Source organism: Astatotilapia calliptera, chromosome 19 (genome assembly GCF_900246225.1).
Source record: "Astatotilapia calliptera chromosome 19, fAstCal1.2, whole genome shotgun sequence".
NCBI lineage: Eukaryota > Metazoa > Chordata > Actinopteri > Cichliformes > Cichlidae > Astatotilapia > Astatotilapia calliptera.
Genome location: NC_039320.1, coordinates 17,023,520 through 17,045,977, shown reverse-complemented (window position 1 = coordinate 17,045,977; position 22,458 = coordinate 17,023,520). Strand labels below are relative to the sequence as shown.

The 22,458-nt window shown below is 40.9% G+C and overlaps 2 protein-coding genes across 2 annotated transcripts in view; one reads left to right on the top strand and one right to left on the bottom strand.

The window, feature by feature from the left end:
* Positions 1-925: 925 nt before the first annotated feature.
* pccb (propionyl-CoA carboxylase subunit beta) lies at positions 926-6,718 on the top strand. Its single transcript, XM_026151216.1, has 15 exons — positions 926-1,214; positions 1,759-1,878; positions 1,971-2,039; positions 2,132-2,188; positions 2,317-2,430; positions 2,644-2,754; positions 2,938-3,046; positions 4,260-4,380; positions 4,459-4,540; positions 4,638-4,761; positions 4,848-4,955; positions 5,164-5,264; positions 5,581-5,679; positions 5,765-5,864; positions 5,971-6,718. Exons 1-15 carry the CDS (start codon positions 969-971, stop codon positions 6,090-6,092), a joined length of 1,683 nt encoding a protein of 560 aa, XP_026007001.1. The 5' UTR covers positions 926-968; the 3' UTR covers positions 6,093-6,718.
* Positions 6,719-7,760: 1,042 nt separating this feature from the next.
* Positions 7,761-22,458, bottom strand: part of stag1a (STAG1 cohesin complex component a) — a 38,843-nt gene continuing 24,145 nt past the window's right edge. Inside the window, exons 2-32 of the mRNA XM_026151215.1 lie at positions 21,132-21,326; positions 20,531-20,651; positions 20,169-20,324; positions 19,919-20,015; positions 19,756-19,832; positions 19,309-19,513; positions 18,813-18,964; positions 18,619-18,692; positions 18,404-18,527; positions 18,129-18,227; positions 17,886-17,965; positions 17,370-17,477; positions 17,164-17,278; positions 16,916-17,033; positions 16,576-16,679; positions 15,319-15,411; positions 14,679-14,972; positions 14,511-14,581; positions 14,078-14,246; positions 13,530-13,622; positions 13,186-13,360; positions 12,918-13,057; positions 12,472-12,573; positions 12,212-12,360; positions 11,619-11,747; positions 11,218-11,420; positions 10,925-11,093; positions 10,692-10,808; positions 10,437-10,551; positions 10,256-10,336; positions 7,761-9,263 (exon numbers count right to left, since the gene is read on the bottom strand). Of these exons, the coding sequence (XP_026007000.1) occupies positions 9,240-9,263; positions 10,256-10,336; positions 10,437-10,551; positions 10,692-10,808; positions 10,925-11,093; positions 11,218-11,420; positions 11,619-11,747; positions 12,212-12,360; positions 12,472-12,573; positions 12,918-13,057; positions 13,186-13,360; positions 13,530-13,622; positions 14,078-14,246; positions 14,511-14,581; positions 14,679-14,972; positions 15,319-15,411; positions 16,576-16,679; positions 16,916-17,033; positions 17,164-17,278; positions 17,370-17,477; positions 17,886-17,965; positions 18,129-18,227; positions 18,404-18,527; positions 18,619-18,692; positions 18,813-18,964; positions 19,309-19,513; positions 19,756-19,832; positions 19,919-20,015; positions 20,169-20,324; positions 20,531-20,651; positions 21,132-21,160 (3,783 nt within the window). The 5' untranslated portion in view covers positions 21,161-21,326 and the 3' untranslated portion in view covers positions 7,761-9,239. The remainder of the gene's footprint in view (positions 9,264-10,255; positions 10,337-10,436; positions 10,552-10,691; positions 10,809-10,924; positions 11,094-11,217; positions 11,421-11,618; positions 11,748-12,211; positions 12,361-12,471; positions 12,574-12,917; positions 13,058-13,185; positions 13,361-13,529; positions 13,623-14,077; positions 14,247-14,510; positions 14,582-14,678; positions 14,973-15,318; positions 15,412-16,575; positions 16,680-16,915; positions 17,034-17,163; positions 17,279-17,369; positions 17,478-17,885; positions 17,966-18,128; positions 18,228-18,403; positions 18,528-18,618; positions 18,693-18,812; positions 18,965-19,308; positions 19,514-19,755; positions 19,833-19,918; positions 20,016-20,168; positions 20,325-20,530; positions 20,652-21,131; positions 21,327-22,458) is intronic.

Below are 22,458 nucleotides of genomic sequence, written 5' to 3'. Positions count from 1 at the left end.
TACAGCCTCTGGGGAAAAGATCCTTCCTTAGTCTGGTGGTTCTGTTCTAGATCACAGCTTCCTGCCTGAAGGGGAGTCTTTCAAGAAAGAGGAGGCAATTTCCCTGCATCTGCTGGTGACGTCTGTGGTGGTGGTGGTGGGGGCAGCTGCTACAAACAATAGTCTATGCAGCTTTCACCACCCTCTGCAGAGCCTTCCTCTCTACCACAGAGAAGCTCCCATGCCACACAATAATGCAGAAAAGCAGGACACTCTCTCCCACACATCTATAGCAAGAGGACATTTGTAAGTCTATTGCAGGGCTGATGCTTAGAGACAGGAAACCATTCACCTTCACATCCACAACTACACCAGCTGAGCTAGCATGCCTATTTTTGAACTGGAGTTGGAGGCTTGCAGAGTCACTCAGACATGCAAACTAAACACAAAGGCCCCTTTAAGAATCCTTTAAATTAAATGATGGAATTACTGAGTTATATTCCAGATGTTATTGTGACACATCTCAGGAGTATTTGAAGGCTTCGGCACATCTTAAGATAAAACCTCATTTGTTTGGGGTGATATAAAGGCAAAGAGCAAAAACTGTGCTATTTACAAGTATAGCTCAATGGTTTCAGTCTTTCCTGATTCTAGTGCATAGTTCAGAACTATATAGATTCTGCAGGCCTAGTGTTTTGATACTGACAGATGGCTCCTATGAATTTAGTGAAATACATAAGAACAGTGTAGCAGATCGTTTGTTAGTATGCACTATATCCCCTGACAGTTCTATTGAAGTAAACGGATATAACAAACAGCAAGTAAGATGTGAAAAAAAACATGTTTAACTTAAAATTAAGCTCAGAAAGGCTTTTTCCTCCCTCTATTGATCGTCTCCCGAGCCACACTCCATTCCACTTGGTGGCGCCCCAACGCTGGCTTGTCAACAGACATTAAACACTAAAGAAGAAGAGCTTACACGAACAGCAATGATGGCGGCCATCAGTGTTGCTCGAAGCAGTTGCGGACTGATAAATGGTTTTAAGGTGTCCTTAAGGAGCGTGGCGCGAGTAAAATATGGCGCAGTATCGGTAACAGTACCGCAGACGAGTTTGCATCGGTCGTGCCGCTGGTACTCCGTCAGCCACCTGTCCGTTAAAGAGAGGATTGACCAGAAGCGAGAGGCGGCACTGCAGGGGGGAGGTCAGCAAAGGATAGAGGCACAACATAAAAGGGTAAAATCAGCTATCGCAGACCGAGGCTGTTATTTTTTATATATTAACACATATTTCTTTTAATTGTATAATATCATATGCTTCAAATGCATTGGCAGCCAGGAGGTTGGTGCTTTAAATGTCAGGCGCAGGGGCTTGTTTGTTTTGCTGGTCTCTCTCACACCTCTTAAACAAAAGTTTATTATTATCATTGTTATTATTTGTTTTAGCCCTGAAAGGGTTAATTTTATTTAAACAACAAACTTCACAATAACAAATGTTTTTAAGGTATATGTAATGATTTATTTTATGAGATTGGGATAAACCTCTGACAATTAAACAGCTCACAAACTGGTAAGGGATTAAATAATAAGACCTGACAAATTAGGGAAGTAAACTCCTATAAAGAGGCAGCTTTGCTTATGGTATGCAACACTTGAAACATTGATCTAAAGCAACCAGACATTTCAAAACCATAGCTTTTGCAGTGTGGCAGGCAAACTTTCTGATCGGTGACATATCTGATGCATGACTGTAATAAATTTACCATTGTGATGCGGTCCAGGGTAAGCTGACAGCCAGGGAGCGAGTGCAACTACTGCTTGACCCTGAATCCTTTGTAGAGACGGACATGTTTGTGGAACACCGTTGCGCCGACTTCGGCATGGAGCAGGACAGAAACAAGGTATCAGGTCGTGCACAAATACCTCTTGCAGCAGCGTGTTTCTTATTTTGCGACATTTTCAGTGAATTTTGATCATTTTTTTTCTCTCATAGTTCCCCGGTGACAGCGTTGTGACAGGCCGAGGTAGAATCAATGGCAGGCTCGTTTATGTTTTCAGTCAGGTACAGTGTTCATTCATTGTACAGAAAAACTATATGTGGCAACTCGATTTTATGTGACAATCTCTTTGTCTTGCACTCTGTGTTTTTTGCAGGACTTCACAGTTTTTGGCGGAAGTCTGTCTGGAGCTCACGCACAGAAGATATGTAAGGTATACAGATGTTTCACAGTAACATTAAACATCGTGTTTGTCAGCTGTGAGCAAGTTAGCATCTGTATAGGTGTGTTTGTCTTTGGTCATTTCCTCATTTGATGTGCCACTTTTAAATCTGTGGTCAGATCATGGACCAGGCCATGACGGTCGGGGCTCCGGTAATCGGGCTGAACGACTCTGGAGGAGCTCGGATCCAGGAAGGAGTGGAATCTCTAGCTGGATATGCAGATATATTCCTGGTATTTCATTTATATATTTTTGTGCAGACCTTTTCATGTAAATCAATTTTAAAATGTCAAGTTTTGCACCTGACGATTTTTTGAGCTCAGAAGCTTGAAGCCCTAAATTCTTTTCGGTTTAACATTCCACATAAATGGCGGGAGTCATGTCCGTAAACTCATCATCAACAGCTGGTGTCGTATTTCTGACACTGTACGTGTTCTTGTTTCCAGAGGAACGTGATGGCTTCAGGAGTCATCCCTCAGATCTCCCTCATCATGGGTCCGTGTGCAGGAGGAGCCGTGTACTCTCCTGCTCTCACAGATTTCACCTTCATGGTTAAGGTATGTAGCTGACACAGTAAAATCCACTGTAGGTAAAATATTAGTTTTATGCTATTTAAGCTGCAAGAAATATGAAAAAGTCCTGAAATATTTCCAAACTGGCACGCAAATGCTATTTTGTGTTTAGAGAAGAGATGCATTCAATTCCAATAAGCACAGAAACATTTGTGTTTGTGTGTTTAGGACACGTCATACCTGTTCATCACAGGGCCTGATGTTGTCAAGTCTGTCACCAATGAAGATGTGACTCAGGAGGAGCTTGGTGGAGCCAAAACTCATACCACCGTGTCCGGTCAGACTCTTTTTAGATGTGTGGATGTTGAAGAGTTTTGTAAACTAAGCTGTAGCAATCACTGGTGCTTTACCAGCACTGGCTTTAGGTTTGTCATATTTACCAGTGTGAGCCTGTCTTGAGCCACCCTTCATTTCCACCTTTGGGGCGATCGTGGCTCAAGAGTTGGGAGTTCGCCTTGTAATCGGAAGGTTGCCAGTTCGAGCCCCGGCTTGGACAGTCTCGGTCGTTGTGTCCTTGGGCAAGACACTTCACCCGTTGCCTACTGGCGGTGGTCAGAGGGCCCGGTGGCGCCAGTGTCCGGCAGCCTCGCCTCTGTCAGTGCGCCCCAGGGTGGCTGTGGCTACAATGTAACTTGCCATCACCAGTGTGTGAATGTGTGTGTGAATTTTTTTAACACTTTTAAACACTTTGGCATGCATAAAATTCTATGTTTTGCACTAAGAAGTGATTTCCAAAAACTGAATAAGTGTAGAACAAAACAAGAAATAACAGGCCTAAAAACTATTTGCTGCAAATAAACTGTATGTGAAAGTCATTAAGAAATTGGAAAAAAGAGACCTGACACAGTTTACAGCCATCTGTAAAACACAGTGGAGGATCTTTCGTGGTTTGGGGATGAATTTCAGCCAGTGGTTTTGGAGATTTTGTCTGGATTGATGGAATTATGAACACAGAAAAAGAATGTAGTTCATGATCCATCGTACATGACCATCTGGAAAGCATCTGATTGGCATGAACTTCATTTTTTAGTACAACAGTGATCCCTGCCAACACACAATGGAAGCTGGACCTCAACCTTATTGAAGGAGTATGGGAGAATGTTGACAGAGAATTGAACAAAAAGCTGCCAACATCCAAAGAAGAGCTTTGAATGTCCTTCAGGAATTCTGAAGACTACTTAAAGAAACCTTACTTAAGTTCATGCTGTGTTGGAAAAATAAAGGTAGTCATACCAAATATTGACTCTCAGGCTTGTTAGAATTGTGCAAACCTGCTTTTGCTTTATGCAGTTTTCATTCTTGTTTGCATGTTTCTTTTGCCTATTTTCCCAGCACAATATACAGAACTGAGGGGTGGTTTAAGACTTTTTCACAGCATCTTTTTAAATCTGTTTAGCAAATGAAATCTAATCAAGCATTACTGCTCAAGTCAGGGTGTTTAACTCGTCTGAGAGAAACTCTCGTTAAAATGTCTTATTGCTTTTTCGTAGGTGTGGCTCACCGTGCTTTTGAGAATGATATTGAGGCTTTGCTCAACCTGCGAGAGTTTTTCAACTTCCTGCCACTTAGCAATCAGGATCCCGCACCTATCAGGGAGTCCCATGACTCTAGGTAGGCAGTAACCTTTGCCCTCATTGAACTAATCACAAATCCCATCCTTTTTTGTCTGATGTCTCATTTGTTTTTCAGCGACCGTCTGGTACCATCATTGGACAACATCGTCCCTTTAGAGTCAACTAAAGCCTACGACATGTTGGACATAATTCATGCAGTATGCGCACAAACATACACCTTCTAATATGTACCACAACATCTCATTTCCTTTTTGTGTGTGTTTAAAAAAAAAAAAAGTTCTTTTTCTTAATCAGATAGTAGATGAGAGGGAATTCTTTGAGATCATGCCCAACTACGCCAAAAACATTGTGGTGGGATTTGCCCGTATGAATGGACGCACTGTGGGCATTGTGGGTAATCAGCCCAAAGTAGCTTCAGGTAAGAAAAATATGTGAATAACTAACAGTTAAAAAAAAAAAACCCTCAATCCATTCAATCCATTTTGTACTTGTCTTGTTTGTCAGGCTGTTTGGACATCAACTCCTCAGTGAAGGGAGCCCGATTTGTTCGCTTCTGTGATGCTTTCAACATTCCCATCATCACGTTTGTGGATGTGCCAGGCTTCCTGCCAGGTATTCTTGGATAATATCCTCATGCATGTACACACAGGCTGCAGTTATGTGCAGGGCATGTTTGCCATGCTGAAGTTCATGATTTAATCGGTTTAGTTTAACGACCAGTGATTCTCCGGTGAGTTGGATGAGACTGAACAGACCACCTGTAGAAAATCTGATAGTCTGAACCCCTATCCAATAGAACTGCTGTGTTTTCTCTCAACAGGCACAGCTCAGGAGTACGGAGGCATCATCCGACACGGAGCCAAACTGCTTTTTGCTTTTGCAGAGGCCACAGTCCCAAAAATAACCATCATTACCAGAAAGGTGTGTGAGGTTTCTATTGCACATCTGGCTCAGCTGTTTGTTGTATAATGCCCTGCCTACAAAAAGCACCTCCAAGTTCACTGCCACGTTGAACTGCGAGCAGTGATGATAACTCAACACCCCAGTGTTTTTTTTTTTCAGAATAAAAGCCTCTGTAATAATTTCACTGGAATCTTTTGTCTGAATCGGCTACAAAAAAACAAACAGCTAACTTAGCATTTTATCAGTTTTGATTATTTTACATCTGCATTCATTTACTGTCTGAAATGCTGCTTGTTGCTGAATTAATCCTTTTATTTTGGTCTTTGCATCCCAGGCGTACGGAGGAGCCTATGATGTGATGAGCTCAAAACACTTGAGAGGAGACGTGAACTACGCCTGGCCTACAGCTGAGGTCGCCGTCATGGGTGCCAAGGTACACATTACCTCTAGGTTTTTTGTTTGTCCCTTTCTCTCTGCTTCCTTTATTTTTACAGTTTTAATTTCTTTTTTTTCCTCAGGGTGCCGTTCAGATTATCTTCAGAGGAAAGGAGAACCAGGCAGAAGCAGAGGCTGAATACGTGGAGAAGTTTGCTAACCCTTTCCCAGCTGCTGTCAGAGGTAAATCTGCTTTTTTTTTTTTTTTTGACTGTTCCTGCTCTTTATCTGCTGACAGTGTATGCGGCAACAAACCGAGTACATCTTTATCCGACTGTGCTTGTTTTAGGTTTTGTGGATGACATCATCGAGCCAGCGACAACTCGCAAAAAGATCTGCCAAGATCTAGAGGTGCTAGCCAGCAAGAAGCAGGTCAACCCCTGGAAGAAGCATGCCAACATTCCTCTGTGAAAATGTTCTCCACACTAACGCTATGGAAAGGCATTTGTATTGACTTTTACATTTCAAATGAAATTGGGGGTTTTTGCAGACAGCAGATCAGCAAACTCAGTTTTCACTGTTTTCTCTCACCCACCTTTAACGGTACCCCGTGATATTGGGAGCCTGTCTATTAGATTTAGTTTACCACTCCACTGAAAGCAGCAAGTGAAGATCACTCCTGATTTCTGTTAAGTATAATTGATTTTGTATTTGGAGCACTTGCAACAAAATCAGAATGTGTATCTTTACTACTTTATAGTTTATATTAAATCCCTAAAAACATCTGAAATAAATGACCCCGTAGTCACACACAGTGGTCATATTGGCAACTACTGTTGATATGGCTATCTAAGAGGCCAGAGATTTAGTGTTAGCAGCAAATGCAAACAAACTAAAGTTTGTTATCATGTGCAATGTTTTCAGAGTTGTTCATATACTATATATCAGTTTTTTTACAGTTGGTGCTTTCAAAAGGCACCTAAAGCATTTGATGTCCTCCATTTAGGTCAAGGAGACGTCCTTACCAACAGGAACTGTGCCTTTTCTCTGTGGCAGGCTCTGTACTGTCATCTGTAAAATAAATCATGGCCTCAATATTCTGCGTGTTTATTCATTTTCTTTGTTTTAAAAGTCATTATTGCCAGAGACGCTGGATCATATCTAGTGGAATCTCAGCCATTCTTTTAAGTGTGCATGATCAGATCCAGCTCCCACAACAGACACACAATGGGATGGAGCTGGTGTAGTCTCAGAGTTTAAGGGTAAATGGTCATAGCTGAACCGGTCACAGTTTTCAACGACTTAAAGGGCATAAAGTCTGAGGGCCAGCCTGTGTACAAAATTGATGAACTACACTTAATCGATACATTTTGACTCTGTTTTTTATTTAATTTAGTTTCAGTTTCCATAGTCAACTTTGTGTCCATCAATACCTCATCAGGCAAACTATAACATTTTTACTAAACTATCAAATACTAAAATTAAGGATATGGGTTAGCTAAAATATTTTAAATCTAATTTTAGTTAACTATAACAACCTTGCTCTTGGTCACCGTTTTGGCTTTGGCCTCTATGTTCCAGTGAATCTTAGCGTTTCAGCTTGCCAAGGCATTATGGACAATTGTATCCTTCCAACTTTGTGTAGACAGTTTGAGGAGACACATTTTCTATTGTAGCATGACTGTAACCTACTAAACAAAGCAGGGTCCATAAAGGCATAGTTGGATGAGTCTGATGTGAAGGAACCGGACTGACCCATGCAGAGCTCTGACCTCAACCCCCATCAAACACCTTCAGCTTGAACTAGAATGGATACCGTCAGCCAGGACGTCTCGTCTAACATCCAGGTCCGACCTCAGAAATGCTCTTCTAGATGAATGGGCAAAAAAGTCATGCTCAGGTGGCTTAAGACTTGTCTATATATTGTACCTTCGGTTAATGTGTGCCTATTCAGAAGACCTATAAGATATAAAACTAGGACTCTGACAAAGGCCTAATATATTCAATAATCTAAAAAAAAGAAATCCATATTGTGGTTTTAAGGAAGGTTAACTGTTCATTCTTCACATTAAACACACAAGTGGAAAGCTGTATCTGACAACAACAGACACCAGCCCATGAATTGATTACAGATTTTATTTTATTAAAAAGAATTTAGGTTCACAGAAAAAAAACAAACAAACAGGCTTTTACAGTATTTTGGGGCAAATGATGTCAACTGCACTGCAGAAAAGATCCAATTGTCTTTGATTTTTACAGGACTGCAAACCAGCCAGTGAATAAAGGTTGTAAATATTGAACTGGGGTGGTGGCGGCATGGCTGAACACATTCAAAACACATTCAAACAAATCTGTCATACATAAAGATCCATCACTGCACTGGATATGAACAACAAGTTTTCCATCTTCTGAGTCTGTTAACACTGATTGCAGGTAGCAAAATGTTTTCACCTGTAAAATGAACAAACTGAAGAGTGAACTGCGAAACGATTGCAATCAGACCTACAGCGCTTGGAAGCTGGTATCATCGGTATCCGTTGGATATGACTTACAGGTGTGGAGGGGAGGGGCTAGAATATACTTTTTAGTATGTAGGCCACAATTTGGCAACAAACAAGGTACATATTCAAGAAAGAGCTGTACAAACATCAGACAAAAACAAAAACACACTTGATTTAAAACTTTAGTACTAAAGCTACAGAATTGAAAATATGTCTTTTTTTTTTTTTTAACTTTTTTAAAATTAGTTCAAAAAGCCGCTATTTAGGGGTTGGAGGGTTGTGTGTGCAGAAGATTTAAGGTGTGGATTCTCTCCGTGGTCGGTCAGATGTGCATCTTCACTGTTAAATAACACAACTCTCTCTTTGCTTTGACACCACATGCACACACGGCAGCTGCATCACGTCCTCCAGGTCGGTGTACAGCTGTCGACCTCTGTGTGCACATCCCACTGCCTAACCGAGGTCACCACCAACACTTCACACGCATATCACGCACCAGCACCAACACATACGACGACTCAGAGATGGCAGAGAGAGGAGACGGGGCAGTGGGTGGTATTAAGAGCAAAGATATAGAACATTTAGTTGGATTTAAGATGGGGTGAAGTGCAACACCAAAAGAGGGGGGTGGGGGCTGTACAGAGTGTTACGCTGCAGACTGGGAGCCGAAGCAAACAACTGTACATGTGTGTAACGGGGGGAGGCGAGGGGGGAGGGCTGTAAAAACTGCGAGTACTTGTCGGCCGGCTGCAGGATTATGCAGCCAGAGCGCCATCAGAGGTACTGCTAACAAATGCTAAACCAACAGGCTGAAGAGGAAGAGGAGGAAGAATACAAGCAGGACAAGGCTCTTGAATAGTTCAGACTACACTGTGGATCCTCCGATCCGCCTGACTGAAGAGGGCGGATCCTTGCCTCCAGGTGAGATCCTGCAGTTTCAGAAGATCCTCTTGAAAAGCATCCTTCCATCATGTCTTACAGAGAAAGAAAAGTACTTCAAAAATGATTTTTTTCTTCATCTTACGAGTCTTGATTGGCAGGTGATCTGGGCTAAACCTTCCTCTTCCGTTTACTCCTGATTAGCATCCTGATCTTAGGATCTTTTCCAGTTTCCAGATCAGAACATGGGCATGCTGAATCCCTGGAACAATGAAGAGGAGAAAGTCAGAAAACCTTCCCCCCCAAAAAAAGAAGAAGAAGAAGAAAAAGTACATGCTCTATATAAAAAGTGCGGCAGTGTTTGCTCTTTTGCTACTGAAGTTCACTTTATATGCAGGGACTTTAAAATCTCACCTTTATGTCTGGCTGTACTGTGAAAAAGCCAAAATGCTTTCAGAATAACTTAATTAATTTTTAATCAGTGAAACTGATTTTGATGCTTAAAATTGTTGGTTTGCTTAGCCATTTCTAAGATCAAAAGTTCTTAATTACCACGAGAATTAACTAAAATACACTTTGATGCCAGAATTTTGGTAAAAATATTCCAAATGTTAACAGGTGTTATTGTTCCAATGGCAACTTTTCAGAAACTATCCATCCAACAATTGTGCTGATTGATGAAATGCATCTATTTGACCTCTACTCTGGCTTTGGATTTGACCTTCTTAGAAGCAGGAACTGAAATCCGCTGGTGCAAATTTACAGTACTTATTTTTTAAAAATACTAATATAATACTTTTCATCATTAAATAGTCTGTTTGTGGAACATCTATAAGTGAAACTTGCATGTCTATATGTCATAATATTGTGTGTGCATTGTTAGATTGAAAGCCCTTGTTTGAATTAATAAAACTACATAAAAAACTTTAAGTGCTCAGCTGAAGTAAAAAAAAACAAAAAACAAGTAACCATAAACAGATGACATAGAAGACATAAGCTTATAATCTGTGATTAATGCACATAAGTGTAACGTATGAAAAAATTATATATCTTGGAAATGTTAGCCAATCAGATATATTTTAAACAGAAGCTGAAATTTGTTAGAGAAAGGACTTCTTTAAATCAGTTTTTCTGTGCTTTTGAATGCTTAATTTCTCCTCTTATCCTTCATTACCTATAGGCTAACTTATTACTATTTTATTTTTATTTTGTTCAGTTTTCTTTTTGATATTTAGTTGGCAAATCATAACTTACCGACTCGTCTTCAATCATCGCTGCAGAGTCAAAGAAGTCCGGTCTTAATTCCGCTCTTTCACGTCTGTTCCTTGAAGGTGGCTGTAAAAGGTCAAATATTTTGTAAGAAGCCATGTCACAACCAGAACGAGAAAAAACCCCTGAAACCTCGTATCAACTAAATGAATAGTTTATAACTGACCAGGTCGATCACCATGGTGTCTTCAAACTCCTCGTTCATGTCCTCCAGCTGGCCCCGCGATGACATCATCACATCTTCAAAGATTGGCTCCGCGTCATCCTCCATCAGCCCACGCCTGAAAGGGAATGCCAGGTTACGATATTTTGGTTACTGTGACTTTTAGGGTGGATAAAGGTTTGGACAGAATTTGTGTTTCCACTTTTACCCAACATCTTCACAGTACGCTTACGGTTTATGAGCAAAATACACACTTACACAGTCTGCCGGACACCCTGATTGCTGCGAGACTTGATGTAGTTCATGCCTGTTCGGTCCTTCCTATTCACCTCTTCTATCTTCTGCTGGCCGAGCCATGACATCTGCATCTGAGGACTGAGGACAAACGAAGACACATGTCCATTAGTTCTGCTGCTGTCTTGTAACTTTAAAAACTGGGCTAACGTTTTTATGTGCATGTGCACCTACGGACAACATGTGCATGAACCCACTTGTGTACGTAATCGTTCTCTGATCCTGGCTCTGAGTCTGGGTCAGGCATGTGCTCTGCTGGTCTGTTCTCTCTGAGGACTGTTGAGGTGAGCTGAGGAGTCTGAAGTGCCCCGGGTGTCTGCAGGGTGTCATTGCGCATCATCCACGAGCCCTCTACGCTACTCTCCTCTGAATATGAAGCAAACAGAGTAATTTCAGTTTCAGCAGCAGGAGTAAGTGTCTCATCTCCTTTAAGAGATCAAGTTCAGTTAGGCCACCCCAATAAAATGGGCAATCCTTCATCTCTGCTCACCCTCAATACGTTTCTTGTGGAGTGGCGGTCGACCCTTCTTGCTGCGGACTGAGCCGGTCTTGCTGCTTGAGCCTGACGTAACAGACATGTGGTCCTCGTCTCCTCCTGTCAGCAGGCTGTTTCTGTAGGAAATCAGCGGCAGCCACACGTCCTCCCGACGCTCTGACATCGACTCTGACATGAACTTCTCCAGGTACGAGTGGCTGTGGAGGCAGCAGCATTTTATAGCATTATCCTTTTTCTTTGACACAAATCCCGTTGGGGTTTTGTCAGGAAGGCCATCCAACATAAAAACTGTGCCGAATCAAACATGTGGAGCTACCAGCTGTGGTGGAGCAGGGGAACATAGGTATATAAAAGCTGGAGTATTAGCTGATGATAAATTGGATTGAAGTACTTACACTGTCTTTTTGTCCTGGCGGATTAATTTCGAGGAGAATTCACTCAGGACTTCCAGGAAGGCCAAGTTTATAGGAGGAAACTCTGGTCCTCGAGGATTCTGGTACTTAAATGCAAACTCTATTCCATCCCTGACACAATGGAAAGACAACAGAGAGGAGAAACAATGAGAGATGACAATAAAGAAAGTAACACAAAGTTACACGAGTACTACAACTTTACAAACAGTTGGTGTATATAACAAAGACTCTTTTAACCTCAATCTACCCTGATTAATTATTAACGGTGTATTTTTTGTACTTAATTCATGTAACTTTAAAAGCAAATAAAAACTTGTGTCTGCTTTATGCTTCCTATGTGATTCTAAAACTGGTCGGTAAAAGTTTACTTAACGTTTTGCTCGCAGGCTTGAATAAGTTGTTAAAATTATTTAATTTCACATCCCGAACATGCAAGAATTAACCAAAATCCTGCATCAATTATTGGTATTTCAATGTAAAGACAAATTGGAATCACTCATACTCTTTTAATTTATGCTACAAGTATCAATCTACAGCTTCCGTTTACAGAGACACCACAGCGCTCGTGATCTCACTTGTGTAGCGTGGCGACAGCCTCTCTGGTCTTGATCTGATCCAGGCCAAAGGTGAGGGCAAAGCGCCGGGCGAGCTCCTTGATGCCGCTCACGTGAGAAGACGTTCGGTCCAGGTTGGGACCCTGATCCTGCAGCAGCTCATTGAACAGCTGCAACACACATATGAGTGCATAGGAGTTAGTGGGTATGCACAGGAGAGCACTTGTAACTTTAAGAGTACACAGAAGGAAGCTGTGTAAAAAGCACCATCACTGTCTCACCTGCTGCAGACTGAGGATGAGTGTCTTGGCACAGAGGATTTTGTCCGTCTGTCTGGTTTTACTGAGAGTCTCCTTGATGATGTCGCCATAGTCATTATAATACTGAGGCAGAGAAACGAAACTGTTAATTCGCCCAAGTTGTCTGAATTAATGCACTGAATCTCATATCACACTCAGATTTGCATCAAAGGTAAATTTAGGTGAATTAAAACCATTTTTTTTTCAATTCCACAGTAAATCAGCTCCATTGTTGTCTCAGAAGTAGCCACATTTATATCATAATGCTAACATTAACATAAGTATCAGAGCGAAACAAAGATATTGTTACTAGTACTGAAATTGTTGTGATGGCTTTTTATCTCACCATATTTGTTTTTTTCCAAAGTTTTCTCTCTTTTAAACTATCAGCTGGTTATTATTTTTCAGCATGCATGCTACACACAAACCTTCATATAGTGTTTGAAGATGTCAGCAGCAGCAGGCATGTCTACAATGTCGTAGATGATGAGTTTACAGAAAGCTGCAAGCAGGTTTCTCCTCTTATGGAGAGCCTCGATCTTGTTGGCTTCATCCTCCTCATCTCCCTCTGCAGGCACAAAGACAGTAGTGGACAACAATGACAAAGCTCCCTACCTTCTCTCAACCTTAACAGTTAAAATCTTCTTGGATCTGAAACAGAAACCACAACATGATCCGATCTAACTTCTCTCTCACCCATGCTCTGACTCTCATCATCCTGGTCGATGAAGACGTGGTCTAGGACGAAGTTTAGCAGCTCGTTTTGCAGAGTGCTGTCTGGGTTAAACACCAGTGGCTGGAGGCCTTCTCTGCCACCAGAAATCAGCTGGTGACTGAAGATCATCAACAGGTCACAGAGAAGCATGAATGCCTAAACAAGAAACAGCAATATTGTCACAGCTTGACCAAAGAGTCAATATTTCAAAAAACAAAATAATGATATGTAGAGATAACAGAAAACATGCATCCTTTACATAAATCGAGAGACAACGTTGATTTCAAAGCTCTTCTGTTACTCGTGACACAATAGCATCTGTTACCTGCTCTTTAACCGGTGTGTTGACATTGGACAGGCACTGCTGACACACTGCCAGGAAAGACTTGACCACTCTCCTGAGAGCCACCAGGTCATCCTGCACACAGGGAACATCACACAGACATTGATAATCAGCCAAAATAATGAGTACTTTAGCAAGAGTCGCTAATGAACAGCTGTGACAGTCAGGCTAGCTGTCTTTGTCATCCTATCAGTATGAATGAAGGAATATTATGAATAATAATTCAGCAACACTTTTGATGTTTTCAACAATGTTCCAGATAAGTTATATCCTATAATGGGAGCTGAAGTCTTGGTAAGGTGTTTAAGTGTTAAATGAGACAGATTTGGGGTGAGTCCCAGACTGAGGACTGGGGCTGTCTGACAGTGAGATGGATTTCTACACTAAGCCACCCCGCTCTGCAGAAATACAGATAAGCTCTTGTCCCTCTGGGCCACTGATGCTTAGACATGGCAGCATTCACTCTGAGCCACTGACCAATGATAAAGCTAAACTCTGAGTGCGGTCTGTTAGTGAGGCCGGTTGAGCACCTTGCTGGGAACCCCCTCTGTGATCTTGACCAGCTGCCACAGGATGGAGTAGTGGGAGCACTGCAGGGCTTGGACAGCTATCTGCTCTGGCATGGAGCCCTGCTCGATGCCCGCTTTCAGCAGCCGGTAGCAATTCCCAAACAAATCCCATCGTGTCAAATCATGGGCACTGAAGGAGAAAACGAGAAGAGCACACACTGAAATGATCACATTTATTTGGTGGAAAATTTCTTCCAAAACACTGAATGAATGAATGAATGAATGAATAATAATTCTTACAATACAAAAATGCGAACTAAATGTCTCCCTACAGATTTACACAAACCTTATCTGGTATGCTAAGCTAATAATCTCAGATTCTGTAATGATTGTCAGCCAAAGTAACCAATGATAATAATCCATATTTTTATCTTGAAACAGCTGCAGATCATACTTGTGGAAGGCTGTGAGTCGCTTGAGTGTAGATAACACATTGTAGATATCGTCATCGTCTGCCTCCTCAGCCTGCAATAACCAACATCTGTTAGTATACAAGACTCAAATGGGCACAAATAGTGCCCGGTTTCTAATAGTCTACCCAGCCAGCTACTTTGCCCGATACCTCTTGCAGCAGCTCTTCGACCGAGTGTGCAAAACGATCGGTCATCTCGTCAATAAGCTGTGATCGGGCAATGTCCACACGGTTCATGATGGTGTACTCTTCAGAGCAGAGGATGCTATATGTCTTGCTGCAGGCCTCAAGCACATCGGCCTCTATGTGCTTCTCCACAACCAGACGGATCTGCTTTAATAAGGCGTCCAAGTGCTTCTCCATACGCCCAGCGCTGTACACGTCCAGGTCAAAGTACTGGGGGATTTGCAGCAGGTTGGCTACCTTCTCTGAGTCTGCCTGGTACTTTGGGCAAAGTAACGGAGAGATGAGAATTAAATAAAGATGACAAAAAAAAAAAAAAAATAGTGTATGAGGGAAAAAAAAGTTACAAAACTAGCACAGAAGGATTAAAACGGGAAAGAAAGACCCATCAATCAGCATGCAACGCTTGGCTTCTGTTTCTCAGTGAAATAGTGAGTGACATTTTACACATATAGCCAGCAGACTTAAGAGATTGAGGGCGCAAAGTATTCAGCAGCAATTCTCACAAGCAGATCATTTATTTTGACAAAGTGATCGGTCTTCTAGCCAGGTCATTTATCACTGGTCTCTCCCTTGATGGCCATGGGCAAGCTAAGAAAAGCCTTACCTTGGACAACAGCATGGGTAAAGCCATGATGAAGTGCTCTGTCAGTTTGTTCTTATCATCTATCTGGGTCTTCCTCTCCTTTGCTGTCAGCACCTGGACAAAAAAATAAATATTATTTATATATATATATATATATATATATATATATATATATATATATATATATATATATATATATATATATATATATATATATATATATATATATATATATATATATATACACACACATACATACACACACACAAACACACCCACACACATCAATGATTCTTTTGTTGGGACCAAAAGCTGAATTATTTTCCCCTCTTCATATGACCAAAAAAGGTACTAATGAGTAGGAAAATTCTTACTATTTCTGTGTTTAACAACATAACATATTCACATAACGTCTTGCTAAAATTATTTGCTGTAGTTTTATGCACATAATTACATATTTTAAAAAAAATCTGAAAAAGTGGAGAACAACAAAAGTTCAATACAACAGAATCAAAAGTACAGATGAGCACATTAACACAGACTCTGGTAAATAAGGTGGCTGCTTTTACACTTAAGTATAATACATCATCACATTTCAGATCACAGTGAATTCCTCTTCAACATGCCCACTTGGCAGGTACAGTCATGTGAAAAAGCAGGTTTTTACTGGACTCCATACAGTCCTGTGAAACCCTAAGTTCACTTTGTGATACAAAAGCTTGTAGAAACACTTTTAGCAGCTGTAATTTGAAGCAATCATTTTCTGTGGGGGAATTTTGCCCCACGTGTCTTTACGAGCTTTATTCAGTTCATTAACGTTTGCGGGTATTTCTTTATGCACAGCTTTCTTGAGATCCTGCCACAGGATTTCATTCAAGTTGAGGTGTAGACGTCTTTACATATTGTGTTGTCGATTTTTGCCTGTGATGTACTTCTAGAGTTGCAATTTTTGAAATCTCTCTGAGATTTGAATGCTGTGACCTTGGGATGAATTTTCTGGAATGCCCAATCCTGGGAGGACTGCAGCAGCGTTAACACACACCTCATATTCTCCAGACCCGCAAACTACCAGATGTTCAGCTTTTATAGATGTGCTCAAACTTGCTGATGACCCATTAATCAAGTGGATCTGATTAATAGCACCTGGCTCGTACTCTCCCCGTTAACTCATATGGAAGCAGTAAAGGTTATCACATGACTGTATAAGGTTTCATCTGCAACATTCAAAGTGAATACTCTGAGTGTTTCTGGAGTATGATATGTGTATACTTTACACACCCGTTTGCCAGTGCCTCTGCCAACAGGTGGGTGTGCCTCTGCTGCCTGTCGGATGGTGCACACCATCAGCTCGATCAGCGCACTCTCCTGCCTGTCAGACAACACTACAGGGAAAAACAGAAGACGTTTGAGCAGAGGAGAGACAAAGACACAGGAAACAAAAGAGAAACCGAATGACAGCAAAGGTCGGAAACAGAGAAAAGGATTAAGGGAGCGAAGAGTTTCAGGGAACAAGATTTTATTACATCATCTCGTCTCTCTGGTTCTCAGCAGTTGTATTTTATTTGATTCAGCTTCTCCCAAAGGAAATAAGATCAGTGTGAAATACTGTGTGCCTTACTCTCTTCTCCCTGCACGGGCTCCTCCAGCAGCAGTTCAGTCATACACTCCCAGTCTTTCAGCAACTCTTGAGAGCTTTCCCACAGAGAGTCGACAAGGTAAGCTGCATGCTCGTGGAGCTACACACAAAATCACATTGAAAGAGACTTCAATCTGCAGGCATCATTCTGGAACTACTTTGTGTTTGTGAGTGCCCAACATCTAAAACACACAGTATGCTGATAAGATGTGTGTTTTCATGAGCGTTACCTCACTCTCCAAAAAGAACAGCACTAGCATACGGATGAGATTCCCATTGGGACTGCTCCTCCCTCTGCGTTTAGCCAGCGCTTCTTCTGCTTGCGGGTCATGGCGACTGAATAATCTGTCAGCGAGTGAGAAACAGACAGAATAAGAGTTTTACAAATTGAAGACTAACAATGTTATTACACCATAAATGCCCTAATTAGACTCACTTTCTGTGAAGAAACTCTCCAGCAGCAACAGCGACCGGCCGGTGAGCAGAGTACACCAGGTGGTACACATTCTCACAGTCCTCGTTGGACAAAGCATCTTCACTGCCCCTGCAGCAGACAATTTGCACACAGGTTAATCAAGTTTAAATCAATCAGAGCTGGTTGTGAGAACAATATTAAACACGGGAAATAACTGAAAACGCCCAGAGGATGAAAGCAATAATTAAAAATTAACAAAATATTGCATATAAAAAGAAGTCAAAGGAAATAGCAATCAAAAACTATTAAACTAGTTCACAGTAAACTACCAAATCTATTTGTGAGTGTGACTGAGATCCTCTCCTCAGCTAAAGTAACCCAGGAACTGAGTGTTCAGTACATGATAATCCTCGTCTTAAGCATGTGATGATAGCCAAAATATAATCTTATGCTAAAATGCTGACCAGAATCTAAAAAGAAAAAAAGAGTTTCATATGTAGGCATGCAAAAATACAGAGAAAGATCAAAGCTACTCACTGCAGAATGAGTGTGACCAATCTAATGGCCTCTACAGCCACGTCATACTCCTTATCCAGTGTCATTGATACTATTCGGTCCTGCCAAAACAGATAAAGTTGAGCAGAGAAACAACTGCAGAGAACTAGAATAAATAAGGAGAAACAAAAGAGAATTCAGAAAACTAAAAAAAAAATCTAAACACTGCCCATGTCTACTGTGGAGCTATAAGAAAGCAGCCTCAGTTCTCGCTGCTAGCGTTACCTTGAAGCGGTTAGTGAAAAGCTCTAGTTTGGGGAACAGTTCTCGGTTTGTGTACAGGTTCTGCAGAGCCTTCAGGCACTTCAGACGCACTTCTCCTTGCTAGAAAAAAAACAAATAAATTGGTTCAAGCAGGCCAAACATCTTAAATAAAATCCTGCTGTGGTGGACTACACATCTACCATTCTGTATCTGTGAAAATATCATTCATCCCCTTACATTAAATCCAGTGGTAAATATCAGCCAAGGGTTGTACAAAAACTCCTAAATTTGCTTACTCTATCATGTAGAGTCCAACCAACATATTTTAGGTAACTATCATTAAGAAATGCGTCGCTGTACATCTTCATCCACACGCCGATTTCCTCAATACAGATGGCCCGAATTTCAGCGATCGCATCCCTACAAAGTAAGAAAAACAGAATCACCAAAATACTTTCAATATTGCTCTTAAATCCTCATCACTAAGGAAGGGAACATTTAGAGTGTGTACCTGTAACGATGCACAAAGATGCCCTTGAAGATGGAGTTCATCATGTTCTCTATTTCATCTTGGTTTTCCTGGAGCTGTACAAGAAAGACTCTAAGTTAAACACTCGGATTTACAGCTAAGTAGTACCACACAACCACCTATGATAATCTGAGACACTTAAAAAGTAAATCCTGTGATATCGAACCCAAACGCACCTCCTTCCTCTTCTGTAGCAGCAGTTCCAGCTTCTCGTTGGCACGTTTGCCAGCTATCTTGTTCCTCTCAGCCTCGTACTGTCTCTGGGTGTTGTCCTGGTGAATGCTCAGGTTCAGCGCTACATTTACCAGTGCTGTCATCAGCTTCATTGCTATGGAGAGATAACAGCATTCAAAACCTTTAGACATTTCGTCCTAGGAAATACACTTTCAATCTACCTAACAAAAGTGTGCACAAGTCCAGATTAAGCTGTGCAATGTCAAGCAGCAGAAAGTTAATAAATAACTGTTAGTACAAGACACAAAACAGACCTCGACGCAGCAAATTATTAGTTGTTTTTCTGTCTTTATCACCACAACGAGCTTATTTTGATCGGTGTTAAGCAAACGTAATTATTATCTCCCACTGTAATATTACTTGTGTTATCAGCCCATGTGGAGGTATTTTTGGAACAATTACTGCTTGCAGTTCAAACAAATATCATGTTGTTGGTACCCGCCAACGTGGAGGTGTGCCTGAAGGCTCGCACTTGAGAGTCAGACAGTCCAGTGAGGAGGGAGATCACAGTGTCCATCATGTACTCGTCATAGATGATGCTATACTGACACTGGCGGATCAAAACGCTGATAAATTCGCAGAAGTTGTAACGGAACTTTTTCCACATAGGTCCTGGCATGGTGAGAGGATAATCCCCACTATCCTGTTGAAAAAAGACAAAAACAAATAACAGACAGATTACAGTTATTTTAACTTCTTGTTCTTTATTTTTTTTGCTCAACTGAAACACGATACAACAATAAACTGATTTGAGCTGTCAGTTCGATATCATCAAATTTGTCCACACGTCTTCAACAGAGTGTAATATATGTGCATAACTAAATAATAGCACGCTCACAACTATTTAAATCATGTTAATTTCTGCTTATTTTAGCAGACAATTACCTCATCAAACTCCTCGGTCATCTTACGGATGATCTCTGCATTCTGCATGTTCCTGAACATCTCAATCCTCACGGTGCCTGGTTACAACAAAAAACAGCAGATTTGGTAGTCTTGTCTATAATGCATGCACACAGGATGACAGATTTAAGTAAAACACGCCTACCTTTGCAACCTGAGCACTGGATGAAAAAATTGATCAGGTCTAGCAGCGCCAAGTCTCTGTCCTGTTTATATGACTCAATCCACTCATCCACTACTGACTGTATACAGAAAATAATAATCAAATGACAAAGACAGTGAGAAACATAAATTTACAAAGCTTCAAACAGATATAATACATTATAATATCTGATTACATACTTAAATATTTTATTTAAACTGGTGCTTATGAAATCAAACCTGTGTTCACTGACCTGCATGGCACTCTTTCCCAATTTGACCACTTCAAATAGAGTGACTGGGTCTCCCCCATCTCCGTTATGTTGAGCCACACCGTTGGCTTTCCCTCGCCCTCTGGCCACACTCATAGTCTTGTCTGTTGGCGACTTCCGTGGCTTCTTATTGGATGTCTGAAATCAGGGAAATGTCAGTTAAAGAAACCGTTGTATGTACACCCATCCCCAAACACAGACTTGCACACAATGGGAAATATAACAGCTTCTTCCTACACCACCCATCACACACTTCAAAACCACCAGACAAAATCAGAGACATGCATTGTCTGTTAACCAGATTTTTTTCCACAAGTTTCCCCTTTCTTAACAAACTCTTGTACCGGTGCTTGTTTGCCAGGTCTCCCTCTCTTCTTTTTTCCTTTCATCTCTGGATCTTCCATCTCACTTATGCTCATACTTATTCCCACAGTGTCTGTTGCCCCAGACTCATTGGATGAGTCCCTGAAAGAGCAAATCACAAATGCATTTCATTCATTAGCGTTTAATGATTGTATTCATTAGTCAAATTAAATATTCAATTCCACTGACAGGCAAACAAATGAATTGGGTGAGTTAAAAACAAACAAAAAAAACCCACTAATGCATATGTCACTTTGAGTTTAGAACACTATAAAGGTCAATCAAAAACATGTCTTCCCAAAGATCGTTTTAAAGTAGCATCCAGTCCTACAAATATCTTTCATCAGCTACAGGAAACAAACCTTTAAGGCCAAATGTGATAAAACATGGAATCTAAAAGAAATCATTATTCACTTCCAGGCCAGGTAGCCTAAAAAAAATCTAAAACAATTACTCTTGTATTCTTTTAAATTAGCCTGATTCTGGATGAGTGGATGATGAATGGATAAAATAACCAATTAAAAAAACAAATTTAATGCTGGATTGTTGCCAAACTGACAGTTGCCCTTTATAAAAACTCACTGCAGGACAGGGAGCTCTGAGGTGATCATCCTGGTCAGTAGGGGGACTGATGACCCGTGCAATTCTTCTTATGGGTCTCTTCAGGTGTGACGGAGGTGGTACAATATGACAAAACTGGTTGGAGGGAAGGGGGGTGATCTGGAAGGTCAGAGAGGAGAGGCTCCAGGACGGACTGAAGTTAACTTTCTTCAGCTCCTGAAAAGAAAGAGAGATTTATTATGGTTATAGTTATAATACAGATTTGATAACCTGTTAACCAGTAACCGCTATTAATGACAGACATTCTGGTGTAGATATAGAAATACATATATGCAACATTCAGGCATTATTCAAGGGTAGCTCTCACAATACTGATGAGGTCCTAAAGTGATTGCTTCATTCAGTTATGATTCATTAAATAGAACCGGGATCTAAATGGTTTGAATATTAAATCACTGAATACTTTTATACGATGTCTAAGTGTTCATTGTCCAAAGAGAGTCAACTATAAAATGTCACTGAATCCTGAGAGAGGCTGTTCAATCACTTGCTGTGGAAAATGAGCTGTCAGTGTGGAAACGGGGAGAGGAAGACACCAACTGGTCAACTTGAGAACAACAACAGCAAAATCTCAAGTTGGGTGGAAAAGATTTGTACACAGTGCTGTTGTCAAACAATTTAACCACAACCCACTGACACTTAAAGAATGAGCATTTCATTAATTTAGTGGACATCTTCTACTGACTTAAGAAAAGCTCAGCTCAAAACTTTATAAACTCCTAAATTCTGTGAGTTGTGTTAAAAACACTGCAGAAACATGATGTATTACCCTCTAGTTAAAGAAAAATGGTCTTTTGACAAAAGCTGGGGAAAGTATGATGTCAAATAAAATATGGCAGAAATTGGAAAAAAAAAACCTCTGGGATTCAGTGAATGATGGAGATAAACAAATAATCCAAAAATGCTTTTCATTTCATTTTCATGAGCTGACAGCTAAGCTAGATCCTCATTCAGAAGAAAGGCAGCTAAGTGAATTATAACATTATTTGTTGACCTGTTCATATGCTAATGAGAGCAAAGAGCAGAGGGTGAGCAATACCACTGTCAACCTGAAGAGGCAGTATGATCCACAAAGTCCTCTGCCCAGCATCTATCTCCAGACTGCCTGACTGTGTTTAAACTGGGAAAAGTGGGTTGAGAAAAATCAACTGACACTCATTTAAGTCACAGCTCAGTTCCAATCTAGTTCAGTTAATCTACAGAGTGTTTTAGTGATCTATTTTCCTTAGAGTGTGTGTGAACGCATACATGTGTGTTTGAAAGTAGGTCTGGGCAACAGTAGGGGGCA

Coding starts and splice junctions, on each gene's coding strand:
- pccb (XM_026151216.1), top strand. CDS start 969: ATGATGGCGGCCATCAGTGTTGCTCGAAGCAGTTGCGGACTGATAAAT. Junction 2,040..2,131: donor TCGTTTATGTTTTCAGTCAG/GTACAGTGTTCA, acceptor TGTTTTTTGCAG/GACTTCACAGTTTTTGGCGG. Junction 2,189..2,316: donor ACGCACAGAAGATATGTAAG/GTATACAGATGT, acceptor ATCTGTGGTCAG/ATCATGGACCAGGCCATGAC.